Here is a 20,560-nt window from a genome sequence, read left to right on the forward strand (position 1 = left end):
TGTCACAAGGCTGTCCTGTGGTGGCTGCATTGAGTGGTGCTTATAGCTGGCAAGTCCACTCTTTGCACAGGACACTCATGTGGCACTTGTACTGAAGAACATTTTCAGTGGTGCAATGATGGAGTACAGAAGCTTGCAGAGGGGAGGTGACAATGAGTGTCAATGATGGATTGTTCTAAACAACACACCCTGCTGCCACAGAGGGGTCTACTATTGCCTTGGAATTGGCGGAGGAGCCTAGCAGAAGGGCAAGCTGACAAAGCAGCAGAAGGATGAGGGATGTGGTGGTGATTAGTCCTCCCTATCTTCTTAATAGACTTGAAATCACCTGGGAGACACATCTCTGATCCTAACTGTGAGGGGCTTTCCAGTTAAGCTGAGGAGGAAAGATGCACACTGAATGTGCATGGCACTATAACTGAATACAACTTCCTGACTGTGGAAGCAATGTGACGACCGGCCACCTCATAATCCTTCTGGCACACCTTCCTGCCATGACAGAACTGTGTTCCCTCAAAATGTGAGACAGAGTAACCCTTTTCCTGCATCACTGTGTTCCCTCAAATGTGAGACAGAGTAACCCTTTTCCTGCATCACTTGCTTTTGTCAGTTACTTTGTCATAGGATGAGAAACATAGCCAGTATGGGATTGTTTAGTTACACATGCTCCACACTGATCCATGCAGGACAGTGAGGCTTAGATGGGCATCCTCAGATGCAGATGTGTTTGTGGGGCTGCAGTCAGGAACAGCCAAACAGCCCCGGGTTTGTTCCTGAGTGGGGGACTGTGGATGAGGGAAAGGCTAGCTAAGAAAGTTCAGAGTTGTAGACACAGAACAGCTGTCAGGAGGGCAATTACAGTCCATATTGAATGCCCTCAGTTTATTCATCCACCATCTTAAGTAATCAACCAAAGGTGGGGACAATGGCAGAATACTTGTGTTATCATGTATAAAGGGCAGATAGCAACTACTTCCCCTAATCCTAAAGACACTCCACAGCTGCACATACTACTTGGCCTTCAGGCACTTTATAGCTGCACACCTAGCTTTCGGGTGAGAGTTAACCCACCTGGGCCCAAGTCTATTGTTATTTAGATAAGAGCCATTCACCACCAAGACCAGGGCATCCTGCAGCTGTTAAGCTAATATCTTAAGGACAATAGGAGCAAGCTGAGCTCTCTGAACTCATGGCAAGATGAAATGGATTTCTATATATGGGTCCTGACACAGATACCATGCTTTTCAACATCCTTGTGCTAGGTGCTAGAGGCAGTGATGGATGCCACAATTCTCCTGCCTACATGCTCCCTAAAAGAGAGAAGGTAGACAATTCACAGCACTCCTTGTCCAGAGATCAGAAGCTGTGATACCACCCATTCATTGAACCCTCAAATGCATAGTCTTTAAATAGTTGATACACACACACACACACACACACACACACACACACACACACACGCATGCACGATCTGCTCAGATAGTCTTTTGCAGTATCACCCACTCTGGTAGCCCCACTAAGCTAGCTTCCACCACAAAAGAGAGTGAACCACTTGATGTGTAAGAGAATGCAGAGAATGGTGGCATCTTTCTGCTGCTCTCTCCACCAGCCATGCCCAAACCTCTGCTGCCACTCTAATCTGCCCTAATGGAGCACAAGCTGGCTCAGGCCCCACTTTAATGAGTCCACTAATCCCTAGAGCTGGGGCTCAGCATCTGTCTCCAAGATGGTCCAGCTTCAGAGAACTCAATCCTGCCCTCTGTTGGAAAAGATGGGAAAGTATCTTTGAACCAAACTCCTTCACTGTGTTCCAACCATGAGATGAGACAGGCTCACAGTGAGTGTCAGCTCCAGAGAGTTGGGCTGCTTTTAGGAAAGACCTGGGGAACAGCTCAGGGCTCCTGGACCAGATGGGAGCCACAGGATCAACCATCTCTGCCCTTCCTCCCTCCAACACCAGTGGGTGGGCTGGTGGTTTCACACCACTCTGAATGCAAATCTAGTTGCTAACATAAGGCAGCTGCATGACCTTGGGCTGTCAATCACTCGCTGAGGTGTCTATTTGCCAGTCTGTAGGATGGGACAGTCTCTCTGCAGAGCTTCTCTGTAAGTTTGGTGATGTGGAAGTGCAGCACTGTTCCCTTCCACCCCCACCCCTTACCAAGCCTTATGTTGCACGTGTCCTTCAAATTCATTGGGCTGGCACACTCTGGCTCACTTAGCCTCTGCTCCTGTCATCTGTCACTTACAGTTTTGTCCCAAGGATTGCCAGGAGACAGCTGGGAACTACTGGGCGCTGGTGAGAAAGTGCTTGCTGCTAAGCCTCACAACCTGGGTACAATCCCCAGAACCCACATGGTGAAGACAGAAACAACTCCTTTACACATGTATATATGTGCACATGCGCATGAACACACACACACACAAATAAGTACATAAAAAGTATTAGTTTAAAAGGGAAAAGATTCTAGTGTTCAAAACCGAGAAGGAGGAAGAAAGACAAAAAGAGGAAGACACAAGGAGACTCCGAGGATGTAGGGGTGGTAGGGAGACAATAGAATAAGAGATGCTTGGAGAATAAGAGCTAGCTAGGTAGAGGAATCAAGAGCACAGAGCCGGAGAAAAGGACAGTGTCAGCGTGTCTGCAAGCTCTTGTCAGGAGAGGGAGTTCTAGAGACACCTGTGTGCTCTTCCTTCTGCTATCAGATCCTGAAGAATTAAAATTCCCCAGGAGTCTCATGCTGGGAAAGACTGAAGCCTGGTGCAGCTTGCCTCCCAGGAAGAGATGTCACAATGCAGTTTCACATTGCAGGAGAGACTGAACCCAGGTGACCAGAACCACTTAGCTGTGCGTGTCTTTTTCTTTTTAAACCCAAGCCTCTGAAGATCAATTCGGCAAGAGGGGATGTCACTGAACCTCTTTGTTCCTCTTTTCGTTGTGGCCAGACACATTATATAAATCTCTTTTCTCCGATTTTCACTATTATCTGTCTTTTTAATTGGCATATTGAGGATGAGTGGTGAAGTTTATTGGTGTTGCCTGGATCCAGGCTTGTACCTCGAAACTCAGATAACCAACCAGAGAGCCAGAGAGGGAGAGAGGAAAGTGAGACCTTCCTCCACTCCCAAGCTCTGGAGGGGATCTCTGCTCTCATCTCCTCACCCCTCCCCAGAATCCTTAAATCCTCTAGGTTGGAGCCCTGTTTTTACAGCAGTCGCAGACGCGTCCTACTGTCCAGAGGTTGGTTCAGGTGAGCTCCATTGGGAAGGAAGCCTGAAATGCCCTGGGGTGGGTCCAGAAGAAGAGGTGCCCGGAACTGTGGGGAGAGGGACAGGGCGAGAGCGGTCATGAAGACTGTCGGGAGGGACTCGGGAGGGCGACAATTTCAGGGAGGCTGAGAGCAGCCCTGTGGAGGCCTGGGAGAGCCACCGAGTCATCAACTTTTCCTGCGCATCGGGTGTCTGGCCAGATTCTCGAGGTAGCAGCTGAGTACAGGGTGGCAACAGAGCCAACTGGCACTCAGGACGTCCCGGTATCTTCCATTCCCGCATCCCTCGAGCAGATGGCGCGGCTCAGAGTGCTGCTGCTGCCGCTGGCCTGGTGGCTGTTGCAGGCAGGTGTGGCGCGCGGTGCGGGCTCCGTGCGTCTGGCGGGCGGCCTGACCCTGGGCGGTCTGTTCCCGGTGCACGCGCGGGGAGCGGCAGGGCGCGCGTGCGGGGCGCTGAAGAAGGAGCAGGGCGTGCACCGGCTGGAGGCGATGCTCTACGCATTGGACCGCGTCAACGCCGACCCAGAGCTGCTGCCCGGCGTGCGTCTGGGCGCGCGTCTGCTTGACACCTGCTCCCGGGACACTTATGCGTTGGAGCAGTCGCTGAGCTTCGTGCAAGCACTCATCCGAGGACGCGGGGACGGCGACGAGGCCAGCGTGCTCTGCCCTGGGGGCGTCCCCCCGCTGCGCGCCGCACCCCCAGAGCGAGTGGTGGCCGTGGTGGGCGCCTCGGCTAGCTCCGTGTCCATCATGGTCGCCAACGTCCTGCGCCTGTTTGCGGTGAGAGCCCTCATCTGCCACCCGTGCTTCCTCCCAGGTGGCTGATGCCTTAACTTCCTTCTGAAAGAGTCTGTTTAGAGCGCCCCAGCACACCCAGATTAAAAAGCTGAGATCCACTGGGGCAGATCAACTTTCCCAGCTTGGCTTGTCTGTCGGCTCTGCCACCTGGCTGCCCTAAGCTAGCATCTATCAGTGAAGGGTGTCCCTTCCCCCAGCAGTCTGTGACCGGAATCAGACTAAGGGCAAATTGGACCCCAGTCCCCACTTGCCCACTCATTCAGGCTCTGCTGACACCCTGCACAACCTTGTAAGATGCTCCCTCCCCCAGCACACCCCGAGATTTCACGGGAACTAGGCCCTTCCCTTCCTCAGAACCCTCGGAAGTGGCCCTGAGCTACTCTAGTAGGTAAAGAGACAGCTCTGAGAGGTGAAGTGCCAATGTGCGCGGGCTCTCTCTCTCTCTCTCTCTCTCTCTCTCTCTCTCTCTCTCTCTCTCTCTCTCTCTCTCTCTCTCTCTCTCTCTCTCTCTCTCTCTCTCTCTCTCTCTCTCTCTTTCTCTCTCTCTCCTCCCCCCTTCACGCCCTCCCTCCCTCCCTCCCTCCCTTCCTCCCTCTCTCCTTCATTTTTTGATCATCATTTAAATTCCATTTCAAAATGCCTGCCTTTAACCCCTTCTAGTGAAGGGGGTCTTACAGACTGAGTTCCCTCCCCTTTCTTCTGTGTATCAGCAAGTCTGTGCATCTTTTTCGTCGTTAGGGGGCACTGTGTTCCTAGCAGTCTGAAGTGCCCCGATTGGGGTGGGGCGCATAGGGCCCAGGAAGTGGGGGGACGGCTCTGGTTTTAGGCTTTGGGTGTTTTCTATAATAGCCATCTTGGGGATCGTGGATGGGGTTTGCTGCACCCGAAGAGGACTTCAATTCTACTGCAGCGAGTAGACCTTTCTTGGTTCTCTTTTCTCTGGTTTTTGCTTTATTGTTTATCTTCTGCTCCCCGACCCTCACCCCTCTTTCTTCTCTTCCTCCCACCTTTCCTCTTTCCTTCCCTCTTTCCCATTCCCCTTTCCTGTACTGCTACCACACTCCCCTTCAAGCAGCCCTAGGATAGCCCCAGCCCTCTTTCCCAAGTCTCCCTTCCAACCTCGGTCTGTCTGCTGTCCCTCTTTATCTCCCTCAGGGTCATATCTGCTCCCCTCCCAAGCCTCTCCTCCTCCTTTTCTTGTTTTCTCAGTTCTGTGCTCCACTTTCCTGTAACATGGTTCAGCCCATAATCCCTGCTACTAATCTCTCTTATGATATAGATGAAACCTAGTTGCAAACAAGCCTTTCCACTAGACTGTCCAGCCCAACACTCCCCTCCTCTCCAGCTCTGGTTAGCTGTGATCCTAGCAGGGGGCTGCCACTGAAAAAGACTGCCTCTCCCTCCGAGAAACAGGGCCAACAGAACACCCTCTCCCCAGACCAGAGCACACTTTCCCTAAGCTCCAGTATCCTTGTTTGGCTTATAGCTTGTGCAACTGGTGACCCTGCTCTAAGCCCTGCTAACCTTCCAGTCATCAGATCCATTCATAGACAGCCCACTAGCCCCATATTTCTAGCCCCTGTGTGTGGCCCCTCCAGTTGGCCTCCAACTGCCCCCCAAACCTTCCATGCCTCATCTGAGTCCCAGGTCCCCACTGTACCCCAGAGCTATCCCCAACTTGTCTGTGGCCTATGTCCTGAGTCCCCACTGCCACCCTGGTCTATGGAACCTTCAGCCACAGCCTAGTTTTCTGTGCTTCCTGCTTCAGATACCCCAGATCAGCTATGCCTCTACAGCCCCAGAGCTCAGTGACTCCACGCGCTATGACTTCTTCTCCAGAGTGGTGCCCCCTGACTCCTACCAGGCTCAGGCCATGGTGGACATTGTGCGGGCACTGGGATGGAACTATGTGTCTACACTGGCCTCTGAAGGCAACTATGGCGAGAGTGGGGTTGAGGCCTTTGTGCAGATCTCCCGGGAGACCGGTGAGTAGGGAGTTGGGATAGAGGTCCCAGTCAACATTCAGTTAATGAAGGGGACAACCAAGAACCACTGGATGGGACAGAAACTGGGGTGGGGTGGTCCTTGTGGCAAGCCAGAATGGTGCTCTGGGTGGGTGAGGTCCCTTAAGGTAATGGTCCTCAACCTTTCTAATGTTGCAAACCTTTAATACAGTTCCTCATGTTGTGGTGACCCCCAACCATAAAATTATTTTCATTTCTACCTCATAACTGTGATTTTTACTACTGTTATGAATTGTAATGTAAATATCTGTGTTTTCGATGGCCTTAGGTGAACCCTATGAAAGGGACGTTCAATCCTCACCCCCCCTCCCCGCAGGGTTTGAGACCCACATGTTGAGAACCACTGCTTTAAGGGACTCAGGTCATGCTTAGGTAGGATCCAGGAAAGATCTCCACCCTCCAAACTCCTTATTTAAGCCCTACAAAGTCACAGAAATGGCAGCCAGGTGGGTATGTGTGAGGGTGGGTGAGACAAGAGTTCACTTTGGTATCCCCGACATCCAGGAGGTGTCTGTATTGCCCAATCAATAAAGATTCCAAGGGAGCCAAAGCCAGGAGAATTCCACAAAGTGATCCGGAGACTCATGGAAACGCCTAATGCTCGGGGCATCATCATTTTTGCCAATGAGGATGACATCAGGTGGGACTGGTGGCACACTCAGTCACCACGCCCTTTGAGATCTTCTCTTTCCTGACTCCCAGCCACGATCAACTCCCTTCCTCTCCCCAAGCTCTTCCTGTTGCCATCTGGAGTCTTGAGTTCAGGGTATGAGTCGGTCCTGACTGGCTGGAGATGCCCTGTGGTAGAGGGAACTGGTGGGCAGACCCAAGAGCAGAAAATGTACCATGAGGGGCACACTCCCAGTAAACCCTGAAACCCACATTGTACAAAAGCCAGCTAAGGCACTTTTCCAGCCCAGGAAGTTGGGCATGACACTGGTAGAGGCATTTATGGATGGAATGACTTCTGCGTTTCCCCAAAGGAGCTCTCTGCACTAATCCATTGTTCTTACTAAAACAAAATATCCAAGTCTGGGTAATTTATTAGGGAAAGACATATTTTTAACATACAATTTTGGAGGCAGCACGACACAAGCTCTGCTGGGGGCCCAGATTGCTTTTCATTTTGACAAATGTCATCATGGGAGGAGAGGGTAGAAGGAGAGAGTGCATGTTGAGACAGAACATCAGAAAGAAGAGGGGCTGGGCTCATCTTTTATAGCTACTCATTTTCACAGAATGACCCCTCCAGAGGACAGGAACAATGTCTCAGTGACCCAATAACCTTGCACTAGCTCCCTTTTTTATTTTTTGAGACAGAGTCTCACTATGTATCCCTGAACTTGCTATGTACACCAGGCTGATCTACAAGTGCTGGGATTACAGGTAGTCAGTCAGTCAGTGTTCAATGTCAGGGCTGGCTTGCAGACCCCACTTCTTTTTTTGTTTGTTTGTTTTGTTTTTTGTTTTTCAAGACAGGGTTTCTCTGTGACTTTGGAGACTGTCCTGGAACTCACTCTGTAGACAAAGCTGGCCTTGAACTCACAGAGATCCACCTGCTTCTGCTTCCCAAGTGCTGGGATTAAAGGTGTGCGCCACCAACGCCCGGAAAGCCACACTTCTTAAGGGCCACATCACCTCCCAGCATTTACACTGAGGTCCAAGCTTCTACCAGATAGAATCACTCAAACCAAATCCAAACCATAACATCATCTATGGACCAGTGCAGAGTGAGTTAGAGTGGACAGAGGACCAGGAAGATGACTCAGTCAGCCAAGTGCTTTCTACACAGGGATGAAGACATGAGCTCAATCCCCAGTGGCATGCTGCTTGTAGTCCCAGGCTGTGGAGGTAGAAGTAGGAGGATCCTTGGGGCTCTTTAGCCAGCCAACCTACCCAAATCAGCAAGCTCTAGGCCACTAAAGATATCTTGTCTCAACTAACTAGATGAAAAGATAGATAGATAGATAGATAGATAGATAGATAGATAGATAGATATGGGACTTGAGAAATGACACCTAAAGTTGACCTATGTCCACCACACACATGTACACATGTATATATCATACAATTCAACACACACACACACACACACACACACACACACACACACACACACACACACACACTGGGAGAGCCCTGATAAACAGGGATGTGATGATCGAGATGGAGTAGGATGGAGAAATACAGGATGGGAGGTGGCCAAGACCAAATTGGAGGAAGATCCTAGGTTGTGACTCACCTCTAGCTCTGTTCCTACCAGGAGGGTCTTGGAGGCAACACGCCAGGCCAACCTGACTGGCCACTTCCTTTGGGTTGGATCAGACAGCTGGGGATCCAAGATCTCCCCCATCTTGAATCTAGAGGATGTGGCTGTGGGGGCCATCACTATCTTGCCCAAAAGGGCTTCCATTGATGGTAAGTCCCCCATCCCTCATCCTCCCATAGGTTTCCTCTTTGGGATGCTCATCTCCATGTTTGTATAACTACTCTCTTCTAGGGGTCCCAGATGCTGTGGTTATATCACAGCAAGCAGTGTTTGAAAGAGGCATACGAGGGAATGGAAACTCAGCACAGTGTGAATGGCAAAGCACCCCTAGGGTTTTGCTGTTGTTTTAAAATTCCATGCATGTAGTTTGGGTTTTACCAAAGGTAATTTAAATGGGAAGGTTGGAGGGAGAGAAACCAAGGATGTGGAATATACTATCCTGCTGATCAAAGAAAGCAATGAAGCAAGGCCTCGCTTGTCTGTCTCCCCAACAGCTCCCTTCATGCCTTTGAGGTTCACTCTGTGAGGGGCTTGCCCATTTCTCTGAATACTGAACTGAAAACACAGCCTTGATGACATGCTTCAGGGACCCAGTAGAGGAGCTCCGTCTCCCACAGGCTTCACCTTTTGTGGGGTGTTCACTATTGCACCCTTTCCTTTAGCTAGAAGGCTAAAGAAATGGCAAGTGGAGAAAGTGGTCCGAGCAGAGTTTTAGCATCAAGGCATTTCATCAGACGAGTTCTGGAAGTGGGTGGTGTCAGGTGTGCAGCAGTGAGCCAGTGCTGTTCTCAAAGCCTGGAATCTGCTTGCCTTTCTTTTCTAAAGCTTTGCTTCTTTGGTGCCTCTGGCCTCATGGTCACAAGATAGATAGTGAAGTTCTGTTCATCATGTAGCCATAGCAACACCCTACTACAGAAAGGGCAGTGATAAATTCTTTAGGAATGCAAATTCGACCCTGGAGCGCCCATGTATCTTCAACCCCCCCCCATTTTTTATGTGTGTGGATGGGTACCTGATGCACATGTATGTGTGTGGATGGGTACCTGATGCACATGTATGTGTGTGGTGGGTACCTGATGCACATGTATGTATGTGGTGGGTACCTGATGTATATATATGTGCATGGGTGGGTACCTGATGCACATGTATGTGTGTGGATGGGTACCTGATGCATATATATATGTGCATGGGTGGGTACCTGATGCACATGTATGTGTGTGCATGTGAAGGCCTGAGGTTGATGTCAGGAAGCACCCTCAATTATTTTCCCACCTTCTTCATGGAGGCAGGGTCTCTCAGTCCAACCCAGAGATCACCAATATAGCTAGTCCTACTGGTCAGCTTGCTCTGGGGATCCGCCCCCACCCCCCACGCTCCGTCTCTACCTTCAGAATCCAGAACCTGGTCACAGGGCCACTCCTGGAAAGAAAGTGGGCCATTGACAAAGGGACGTGAGAGACGCACATCTGGCTCAGACAATCACCTTCCTCCTACCTCTTAGGATTTGACCAATACTTCATGACTCGTTCCCTGGAGAACAACCGCAGAAATATCTGGTTTGCCGAGTTCTGGGAGGAGAATTTTAACTGCAAACTAACCAGCTCAGGTGGCCAGTCAGATGATTCCATTCGAAAATGCACAGGTGAGCACTACCCTGGATGGGGAGGATGACGGGAGAGGATGGGAGTCCTAGGGGCCAGGCACACTTCCTCTGGACCTCCTAGGACAGGCGAGGAACGCATCGGCCAAGACTCCACCTATGAGCAGGAGGGGAAGGTGCAGTTTGTGATAGATGCTGTGTATGCCATCGCCCACGCGCTTCACAGGATGCACCAAGCACTCTGCCCAGGCCACACAGGTCTATGCCCGGCCATGGAGCCTACTGATGGCCGTACACTGCTGAACTACATTCGAGCGGTTCGCTTCAATGGTGAGTGGGTGCCTGGTCCCACAGTGGGGAAGCCAGTTTCCATGGGTTGATCTACAGCAGCTGGGACAACTCAGAGTGGAAAAAGAGGCAGAATGGAAGAGAAGATACCAGGATTAAGTGTAGGCCTCTGCTTTTTTAACCCTCTGGGTTAAAAAAATTCATGAAATTTGATGTTGGGAAACTGCTGTTTGACCCATCTACCAAGCCCCACAGGTCACATAGAACTCCCTGTCCATGGCACACAGCCAAGAAGACCCAGGCTCTGTGGGTGGGTCTGGGCCCAGTATGAACCCTGTAACGGATGCACAGCTCACTCTGAGTCACAGGCTTCCAAATGTAGCCCCGGCCAGGCTCTGAGCTGCTGGGGCATAAGGCATGGGTCTGACGTGTTCCCTGCACCATCAGAACCTGCATAGAGTCCAGGCTCTAAGGAATGTATCTGAACAGACAAAGGGATTCCCCATGTGCATGTGGCATGCAGGAGTTGTGTTTATATTCAAATATTATTCTGCATAAAATTGTACACTCTCCACCAGGTGTTTGGGGGCCCTGCTGCTTTGGTTTTGTGAGAGTTGTGTATATTGTGTGTATACACTTGGGTGCTTGTCTGGGAGGAACATCAGGTATCCTGCTCTAGGACTCTCCCACTTTATTCTTTTGAGGCAGGGTCTATCACTGAAACTGGAGGTAGGTGGGGACTAGCAAGACCCAGCAATCCTCCTGCCTCTGTCTCTGAGCACCGGAAGTGGGTGCTAAGATCTGAACTCAGGTGCTCATGCTTGAGCAGACAAGGGCTCTTAACCCACTGAGCCATCTCCAACTCTGCGGGCATGTTTTGCCCCATGTCCTCCTCATGGCTATGAGGCAGCATCTCCTGGTCTGAAGCTACATTCACTGCTAATGAGTGATGCTGAGCATCCTGCCAGGAGCCTGTCAAGCTCTTTCTGTATCCTGGCTGGTCCTTGAGGCTTTGGGGGCTGGAAAAGCAACTGGAGATGACTGGCCTCTCCCTGCAGGCAGCGCAGGAACCCCAGTGATGTTCAATGAGAACGGAGATGCCCCTGGGCGCTATGACATCTTCCAGTACCAGGCAACCAATGGCAGTGCCAGCAGTGGCGGGTACCAGGCTGTAGGCCAGTGGGCAGAGACCCTTAGACTGGATGTAAGTGACGGGGACTAAGCTGCAGATGGTGGTGAAGGGCTCTTAATTCCTGGCAAAGGCCAGCAGCCTGTGTGCTCTCTGTTCCAGATGGAAGCCCTGCTGTGGTCAGGCGATCCCCATGAGATGCCCCCTTCTCAATGCAGCCTCCCCTGTGGGCCTGGTGAACGGAAAAAGATGGTGAAGGGTGTCCCCTGCTGTTGGCACTGTGAAGCCTGTGATGGGTACCGCTTCCAGGTGGATGAGTTCACATGTGAGGCTTGTCCAGGGGACATGAGGCCCACACCCAACCACACTGGCTGCCGCCCCACACCTGTGGTGCGTCTGACCTGGTCCTCTCCATGGGCTGCTCTGCCCCTTCTTCTGGCTGTACTGGGCATCATGGCCACCACCACCATTATAGCCACTTTCATGCGTCACAATGACACTCCCATAGTCCGTGCCTCTGGCCGGGAGCTTAGCTATGTGCTGCTCACTGGCATCTTCCTGATCTACACCATCACCTTCCTCATGGTAGCTGAGCCTTGTGCAGCTATCTGCGCTGCTCGAAGACTCTTGCTTGGCTTGGGTACTACCCTCAGCTATTCAGCCCTGCTCACCAAGACCAACCGCATCTACCGCATCTTTGAGCAAGGGAAACGCTCTGTCACACCCCCACCCTTCATCAGCCCTACATCACAGCTGGTCATCACCTTCTGCCTCACCTCCCTACAGGTGGGTCCCCAGATTCCTCAGTAACATGGTGAGTGCGTGTGGGGGTGGGTAAGTTCCTCCTTAGAACCTAGAGAATAAGAGACGCGTGCAGATCAATTGGTAGAGGGCTTTCTTAGTATGCTAAAGCCCTGGGTTTGATTCCCCAGCAAAGCGTAAACCCAGCATGGTCACACACACCTGTTATCCTAGTACTCAGGAGGTGGAAGTAGAAGGATCAGAAGTTCAAACCATCCTCATGTACATAGCACTTTTCAGGCCAGGTGTAGTAGCACATATCTTTAAATGACGTACTTGGGAGACAGAGCTCTCTATGCAATACAGTGCAGCTTGGTCTGCATTGTGAGACCCTGCCTTAAAAAAACATGCTTTCAGAGAAGTGGGCTTTATAGAATCAACTTTTTCCATTTGGGTTCCTGAGCTTAAAAATCAGAAGGACAGGCCAAGTGTGGTGGCACATGCCTTTAATCCCAGCACTTGGGAGGCAGAAGCAGGAGGATCTCTGCGAGCTCAAGGCCAGCCTGGATGACATAGTGAGACTGTTCAAACAACCAGCAGAACACAAGAACTCAGCACCCTGTTTTTCTTCAGGATTGAGCACAACAACAATGTCCACTGATAAATCTGTAGAGAAAACTGAGCATCTAACTGTTTAGCCATGTTATCTGCTGAAGTTGGCTTAGGGGTCTGTCTATTGTCACTAGGAAGCAGATAAAACTCCATCTTCTTCCTGTTAGGACTTGGGCATTAGGCTCTGGCCTATGATGAGGCCACATATTGCTTCACTGTACATTTACCCATAATCTTATGGCATTTTGTTCTTAGTTCTCTAGCTTTGGAGAGGGAAGAGGGTGGGGATCCCTGGAAACCAGCTTTGCCACGTTGTTAGTTGTGTGCAAGCTGGTACTGTCACACCTATAGAGTAGCATGGGTGTGAGGACAGAGCATGGTTTTGGGCACTGGTTATCATTGGTCGCACCTGCATTAGCTGTTCTTCTGAGATGGCATCATGTCCTCATAACACATTATGGGTTTCAGTCTGCATGTGGAGAAACTGAGGAGGAGGTTCTAGAACACTGAAGGTGCTCAGGTGCATGGCATCGCTGTTAAAGTCCAGTGTGGGGTGGTCCTGGGTAGCCGCTCACCCACCCAGCCTGATGAGGTCCACATGTGCCACAAGCACAGCTCTCCTTTCCATCCACCTCATCACAAGTAAGAACACACCCCTGGGTGGTCCCTCTTCACAGTGAGTCTTTCAAGACTGAGCATCCAACTCAATAGACCAAGAACATCACAGAGAATCTGACCCTGCCAGAGACCTAGGTGAGGGGCTGGAATGGACTCATCACTAGCAGACAAGATGTCCTGACACTGTGTTGGTTCCTACAGGTAGTGGGCGTGATAGCGTGGCTGGGAGCCCAGCCTCCACACAGTGTGATTGACTATGAGGAGCAGAGGACGGTGGACCCGGAGCAGGCCAGGGGTGTGCTCAAGTGTGACATGTCTGATCTGTCCCTCATTGGTTGCCTGGGCTACAGTCTCCTGCTCATGGTCACCTGTACAGTGTATGCCATCAAGGCCCGGGGTGTGCCTGAGACCTTCAATGAGGCCAAGCCCATCGGCTTCACCATGTACACCACCTGTATTATCTGGCTGGCTTTTGTTCCCATCTTCTTCGGCACTGCCCAGTCAGCTGAGAAGGTAACCGGGCCCCCCAGCAGACTTTTCCTGCCACCCACTCCTTACCCCTAACGCAGGGCTGATTGTCCAGGAGCTGGACCACCTATTCTGATGCCTCCTTTGGATGGCTGTGGGTTGGCTGCACTCATCTGTCTCTCTTATAGGCTCTTCATTCATTCTTCTCTCCCTCCACTCACTCACCCATCCTTCTGACCCTCTGCCTAACGTCTTACCTTCCACTCTTGCTTTTTTTCTTCTCGTTTAATTTCTCCCTATAGTTTATGCCGCCTACCTGGCTAATCCGCTGGCCAATTGCTTGGCTCTTTCTCTAGTCACATACTCATGACTAGAGAACATTGTTCCTCCCCTGTACCAGTGTTTTGTGTCACCCACTCCTTTGTGAAAGCCTTGTCTGTCCCCTCCTTTCTATATTTGGAAACATGTTCATTCATTTACTCATTAATACATTCTGGCTCTTCAGGAGTGGGAACCTTTCCCCCCAAACCCTCTCTTTTTTTGTTTTTGTAATTTGAAAAATTATTATTTGCATATGCCTGCTTGTTTGTATGTATATCATATGCATGCAGGTGCCCTTGGAGGCTGGAAAAGGGGATAGAGTCCCCTATGGTTATGAGTGGTTTTAAGTTGCTTAGTGTTGGACTGAACCCGTGTACTCCACAGGAGCGGCAAGTGCTCTAAATCACAAAGTCATGTCTCCAGGGCCTCTTCCTTTTTTTTTTTTTCCCTCCGAGACAGGGTTTCCCCATCCCGAGTGCTGGGATTAAAGGTGTGTGCCACCACCACACGGCCCCCTCTTACTTTTTTTAAAAAGGAATTCTTAAACATTATTTATTTCTCTCTCTCTCTCTCCCTCCCTCCCCTCTCTGTTTGTGTATGTGTGTGTGTGTGTGTGTGTGTGTGTGTGTGTGTGTGTGTGTGTGTGTGAGTGCACTTGCATGTACCATAGTACAAACTGTGTAGATTGCAGGCCAGCTTTTGGGAGTCAGCGGGTTTGCAGGCTTGATGGCAAGTGCCTTTACTACTGAGCCTCCTCTCAAGTCGACGCTCTTCCTTCTTAATAGCCCACTCAGTCTGTGTCACTCCACCCATCCATCACCTTCCGGCCTACACCAGATCCACATTGGGCCTGGCTTTTCTCCTGCTAACCTCCAGTCTATAGGTGGTGGGGTTGAGAGAAACCATGGCTAACTCCAGTCTTGTTCCTTCCTCCATGCCTAGATCTATATCCAAACGACTACACTGACTGTGTCCCTGAGCCTGAGTGCGTCAGTGTCCCTCGGCATGCTCTATGTGCCCAAAACCTACGTCATCCTGTTCCATCCGGAGCAGAATGTGCAGAAGCGGAAGCGCAGCCTCAAGACGACCTCCACGGTGGCGGCCCCGCCCAAGAGCGAGAACACAGAGGATGCCAAGTAACAGGACGGAGTGTGGGTGCCACAGGCTGCTCCCTGCATGTTCTTTGCTTCTCTTGGCTTCACGGTAGAGGCTGCGAAGGATCCACAGTGACCACCAGCGGCCGTGAATGTGTGGAGACCACTTCCAGCACGGCTGGGCTTGCCTTCAGAAAGAGCTAGACCCTGAGCCATGCTGGACTTCTGCTTTCCTGCATCCTGGCCTCATCATTCTGTCCTTCCTACCCACAACAGGAAATACTCACTTCCAGGTTTCTTTCTTTCTTTCTTTTTTGGTCTTAAGACAAAGACTAAACTGATGCCTTCGGAACAGGCCCTCAACGACCATGGTGAAGCCAGGGCTTGCCAGGTCAGGGTGAAATTTATCTTGATCCAACAACATAACCTTAGGGCTGGCCAGGGTGTCAGATTGAAAACCACAACATGAAATCCAGGCTTAGAGCTGAGGGGGTGAAACTGCCACAAAATGAAACCTAGGGGTCTGTATTCAGGGAGTTATCATCTTCCTGGCACAGAGGAGCAGAGACGTGTGAGAGTCCTGAGAGCCAGGGTGGGCCTGCAGCATAGAGAGGGGAGAACAGGGGACTGGGGCCGGCTTCTGTGAGGTCGTTTCCACAAAGTTTGGCAGTGTTCCTTTGCTGTGTATGTTCCCGTAAATTGCTCCAACCCGAAGAAATGTCAAGACATTGGTGTGTGTGAGAGAATAAAGAACAGCTGGGCTTTGTTCAGGGGTCCAGGAACAGTCTTGTTTCTGTGGTGAGGACTATTATTTTTTTCTCACTATGTAGCTCTGGCTGTCCTGATCTCATTATATAGAATGGTCTGGCCTCCAAACCACAGAGATCCGCCTGCCTCTGCCTCCGGAGGGCTAGGATCAAAGGTATGTGTAGCTATGCCAGGCTTGATTTTAAATTATAAGGATGGCTATAAAAGCTCTCCCACATATGTTCTTGGAGTGCCCCTTTGAAAGGTGGGCATGAGACATATGGAGGAGGCGACTGAAATGCCATGCATGGACTTTCACTTTTACTAATCTTTCTTTGACAGAGCTGGTGTTTAGTTAGGGAAATTTGTTTCCCCTGTTTGCTTTTCTTTCATTTTTTAAATGTATTGAGTTAGCTGTTTTAACTTATGATGACTTCTCCAGTATTCAAGGTGCAGAACTAATTTTTGAAAGTGAGCTGACTTTCAATGAGATGCTCCACAGTGAGTTTTGACCTTGAGGTACAATACTTTAGCATCCTGAAAACACCACCGGCTTCTCTTTAGAGTATCTCTGCTGTCTAGACTCTCCTGCCTCACTTCACGTGTTCCTAGTCTTCTCACAGTTCAAAGTGTGGCATCACATTTGTCACTGCACTGAATGCTTTCTCAGGCTCCTACAAAGGTTCCTGTCCTGCTTGAGTTCCCAGAAATGTGTAATGTATCCTCTTGAGAAAGCCTTGTCCATGTGACTGAATAAAAGTTTTCTTGCAGCTACTGTTTTGTGTTTCTCTGTGTGCAATGAGTTTTGACTTCGGGTTGGAAACTTTCCACCTTTTTTCTTTTTGCATCTGTGTGGTTTCCCCCAGGCTTTGACTTAGAATGGTATCTAGTGTTTTCTATTGACCGTACTTCATGGATCCCTCACCACCTGAGGTTACTGACTGGAATCCAGCCAAAGTCCCCATTTCCTGTCCAGTCACTCTTGTCCACCTTCCTCCTGTGGCTTTCTCCTGTGCATTTATTGCTGGTTTTCTCCACATTATGATTTTGTATAAAGTGGTAGAGCCTCTGTTATTGTGAACTTGCCATGTTTAATACATATTTATATTTAATACATATTTACTAAATACACAAGGTTTCTTTCCTGTCTGAATTTGTCAGTGTAACCAAGTTGTGACTTAGACAAGAGTTTCTCATCTGAAATTCCTCCTCTTGGTTCTTCCTTTTTTTTATGCTCACTGGGGGACTGACACCTCCCCAATAGTCTCCTTCATAATTTTGGATTACCAGATATCTGATCAATCAAACTGAACCCTCGAATAGAGTTTGGTGGGGTTTTTTTCTTCACATTTGTGAATCTTATAAGGGATTCTGCTAGTATGGGTTTTCCCCCTGTGGACTAAGAGCCAGATTATATCTGAAGGCTTTATCATATCACCTGCCCTTGAGCTATTCCTCCTGGTATATATTATAGGGTCTAGTAAAAGTGGAGTTCTGGGTCGGAGGCTTAGTCCATATCTGATTAGTTTTTCTATCCAGCATGAGCTGCTCAAATCAGAGGAAGGTTGCCCCTTGAGACAAGCTTCACTCTCCTGTTCAAAACCTTTCTTCCTATGGAAGCTGTTGAGACTTGTGTGTAAGAGAATTTTTTATATTAATAATATGCTTATACTTTCTCAATAGTGTGAAATTTTGTCACACATATTCTAGTTTTGTCACATGTATGACATGTTTGCTTCTTGGAAACTTACCCCCAATAATTCATTACACATATTTACTTTTTCACTTTATTCAGTGAATTCTAGTTAACAAATATAACGTTCCCCTGAAGTTTGACTTTAGTTTTCTGTTGCTTCTTTAGTTATCAGAAAGTATAATAAGATGTTCATTTGGGGTTTTTTTGGTGTTTTTTGTTTTTTTTTTGTTTGTTTTTTTTTAAGATAGAGTTTCTCTGTGGCTTTGGAGCCTGTCCTAGAACTAGCTCTTGTAGGGCAGGCTGGTCACAAACTTACAGAGATCTGCTTGCCTCTGCCTCCCAAATTCTGGGATTAAAGGCGTGTGCCACCACCGCCAAATTTCCCTAGTTTTCGTGCCTTGGGATGTAGAGAGGGGGGCTGCTTAGAGTGCTAGTTGGACAAAGTGAAATGCTGATAGTTCTCATTAGTACCTTTGGGAGTGAAGTAACTTCCTCCAGGGGATCCAACTCCTTCTCCTGGCTCCCACAGGCACTAGGTAAGTGCAAGATACACACATAAACATGCAAGCAAAACACCCATAGACATAAACAGCAAACAGACAACTTGAGATTAGGTCCATCCTACCACTTATTAGATGGGTGACCTTGGCCGAGATAATTCATTTCTCACAGTTAAAAACACCACAGTCTCCTTGGGGGCATCAGGTCACCTGGAGCTGGAATTACAGGCAGTTGTGAGCCATGTGATATTGGTGCTGGGAACCTAACTCCAGTCCTTTGGAAGAGCAGCAAGTCCTTGTAACTTCTAAGCTAACATCCAGCCACCAGACGTATAGAGAGAGAGGCATTATAATTTTGAACAGAGAGGATCTAGAAGGGAGGAGAAAAAACAGGACCAAAATATAGTATATGAAAAATTTAATGAACCAAATTAAGCATACAAAAAATAAAAAAAGACTTAAAAATCTCTAATGTAGACCATATAAGAGGTGTGTGTAGCTATCTTGTCCAGTGATAAGATCTTTATGACGACACCCGTGTTGTCAATGACACTGGCACTTCTGATATGTCTTCCCTCTGGTCAGCTCAGCAGGATGAAGGGAAGCTCTGGAACAGAGGTGGCCCTTTCGGTCACTGTAGTCCAGAGGAGGAACTGAGGAGACTGACATTGCAAGCCAATTCAGCACTTCCTCTGCCACAGACCGGTTACCAGGAGACAGTATCATGAGTGTTGGGAGCCAACTCTGCACTGTGTGGAGCCCAGAGGGTGAATGGGATGTGTGAAGAGAGCTGCTAAGCCAGGCGTTGATGGCGCACGTCTTTAATCCCAGCACTCGGGAGGCAGAGGCAGGCGGATCTCTGTGAGTTTGAGGCCAGGCTGGACCGACAGCCTCCAAAACAGAGAAAAAAAAAAGAGAGCTGCTGAAGATATGTCATGGACGGCTTGCAAACTGTAACTGAAAGGTCCCAAGCACTGGTCCCTGTGTGGTTAGTGTACATAAGTGGTCAGTCATTAAGACCATGACATCTAGAATTGCTCTTCCTGGCAACCGCCTTGAGATTAACCTGACTAGCAGGAGGTGGGGAAAGCCCTTCTCAATACCCCAAAGTCTTGTCCAAAACCAGGGAGATCAGAAGAGAGCTAGTGGGAGAAGATACTTTTTTTTTTTGAGATAGGGCCTCTCTGTCTAGCCCTGACTGCCCTGAGAGTTGGAGATCTGCCTGCCTCTACCTCCTACCTCTTGAGCACTAGGATTAAAGGCCTGCACCACCGTTCCTGGCTACAGAACACACTTCTCTCAAGGTTCCTGAAAATGCACACTAGGAGTCAAAGATGACGTTGGGGTAGTCCCATCAGCCACACAGACAGTTCATGCTACTTCAGATTAGGAAGGAATGGAAGAGTAACTGGGCAATGGTTCTCCTTGTTAAGGCGGGACAACACACGCCAGAACATCATAACGCCACTGTCCAGGCAAGCACCTCTACAAGACATTCGAGTTGGCCCAGGTATATTTAACAGGCTATTTACTGCCTTTCTGCTCCCCAGAAAGGGATGAATGAACGAGCATAATTCAAGAAGGTGCACCTGAGGAAGATAAGCTCAGAGAAAAGGAGATTGCAGCCACTGTTTTAGGCTGTCGCTATCAAAAAGGAGGTTACCTTTGCCATTAACAAAAAGATGAATAGCAAGCTTAGAAATGTGACTCTCAAGCTGAACATTGAGCCTGAGGCAGGAAGATCACCACATATTTTGAAGTTAGCTTGAACTTAGAGAGTTTTGGATAGGCTTGGTTTACAGAGACCTTTTTCTCAAAAAAGCCAATACAAAACAAAAAGGAACTGGCAAACTCTCAGAGACTTAAGGTAAAGGAGAGAGAGGTTTGTGGGAGTAAGGGCCCAGCAGGTCACATGGACGGTGCTGGAAGCAGACATCAGTAACAGGGAACATGGTGCTGCAGGTTAATCCACAATCTGCAGGTGTATGTGTGGGACACACCCCTGGGAGTGCCATGTAACCTCTTGCAATGCCTCTTTACATGCATAATGGAGGACACACACATTCAGTCACTTCATACTAGAGGCCTGCCCCCATAGGTGGGTTTTATTTGCTGGAGACTGAACTTAGGCTTGGAGGTGCCCAAAGATTCCAGGTCTATCATACAACCTAGAGTCTGACACAAAACAGAATTCCCCCTTCTTTAACGGAGGACAGAGTTGTACCACTTTAGGGGACAAGACTGCCCGGCTTCATAAATGGCACTTCCACAAACCAGGAAGCAGTAACCTACCTCCTGGAACGAGGGTACTGACTCCTCTATCTTTATTGGGGAGTACATACCACCTTGCAGTAGTACAGATCCTTTGTACCTGTGGTGTGGAAGA

General features: G+C 49.3%; 1 protein-coding gene across 1 annotated transcript; it reads left to right on the forward strand.

The window, feature by feature from the left end:
• The first annotated feature begins 3,563 nt into the window (after positions 1–3,563).
• On the forward strand, positions 3,564–16,748 carry Grm6 (glutamate metabotropic receptor 6). The gene is made up of 10 exons (XM_040748535.1): positions 3,564–4,049; positions 5,836–6,052; positions 6,596–6,731; positions 8,355–8,509; positions 9,862–10,002; positions 10,090–10,290; positions 11,307–11,452; positions 11,540–12,163; positions 13,550–13,861; positions 15,080–16,748. The coding sequence occupies exons 1-10, from the start codon at positions 3,564–3,566 to the stop codon at positions 15,275–15,277; spliced, it is 2,616 nt and encodes an 871-aa protein (XP_040604469.1). The 3' UTR covers positions 15,278–16,748.
• Positions 16,749–20,560: the final 3,812 nt, after the last annotated feature.

This window comes from Mesocricetus auratus, unplaced genomic scaffold (genome assembly GCF_017639785.1).
Source record: "Mesocricetus auratus isolate SY011 unplaced genomic scaffold, BCM_Maur_2.0 Super-Scaffold_100007, whole genome shotgun sequence".
In the NCBI taxonomy this organism is placed as follows: Eukaryota; Metazoa; Chordata; class Mammalia; order Rodentia; family Cricetidae; genus Mesocricetus; species Mesocricetus auratus.

Excerpts from the sequence above, each read along its gene's own strand:
- Grm6 (XM_040748535.1), top strand. The coding sequence starts at position 3,564 with ATGGCGCGGCTCAGAGTGCTGCTGCTGCCGCTGGCCTGGTGGCTGTTG. Across the intron at positions 10,291-11,306 it reads TCGAGCGGTTCGCTTCAATG|GCAGCGCAGGAACCCCAGTG; the intron begins GTGAGTGGGTGC and ends CTCTCCCTGCAG. Across the intron at positions 11,453-11,539 it reads CAGAGACCCTTAGACTGGAT|ATGGAAGCCCTGCTGTGGTC; the intron begins GTAAGTGACGGG and ends TCTCTGTTCCAG.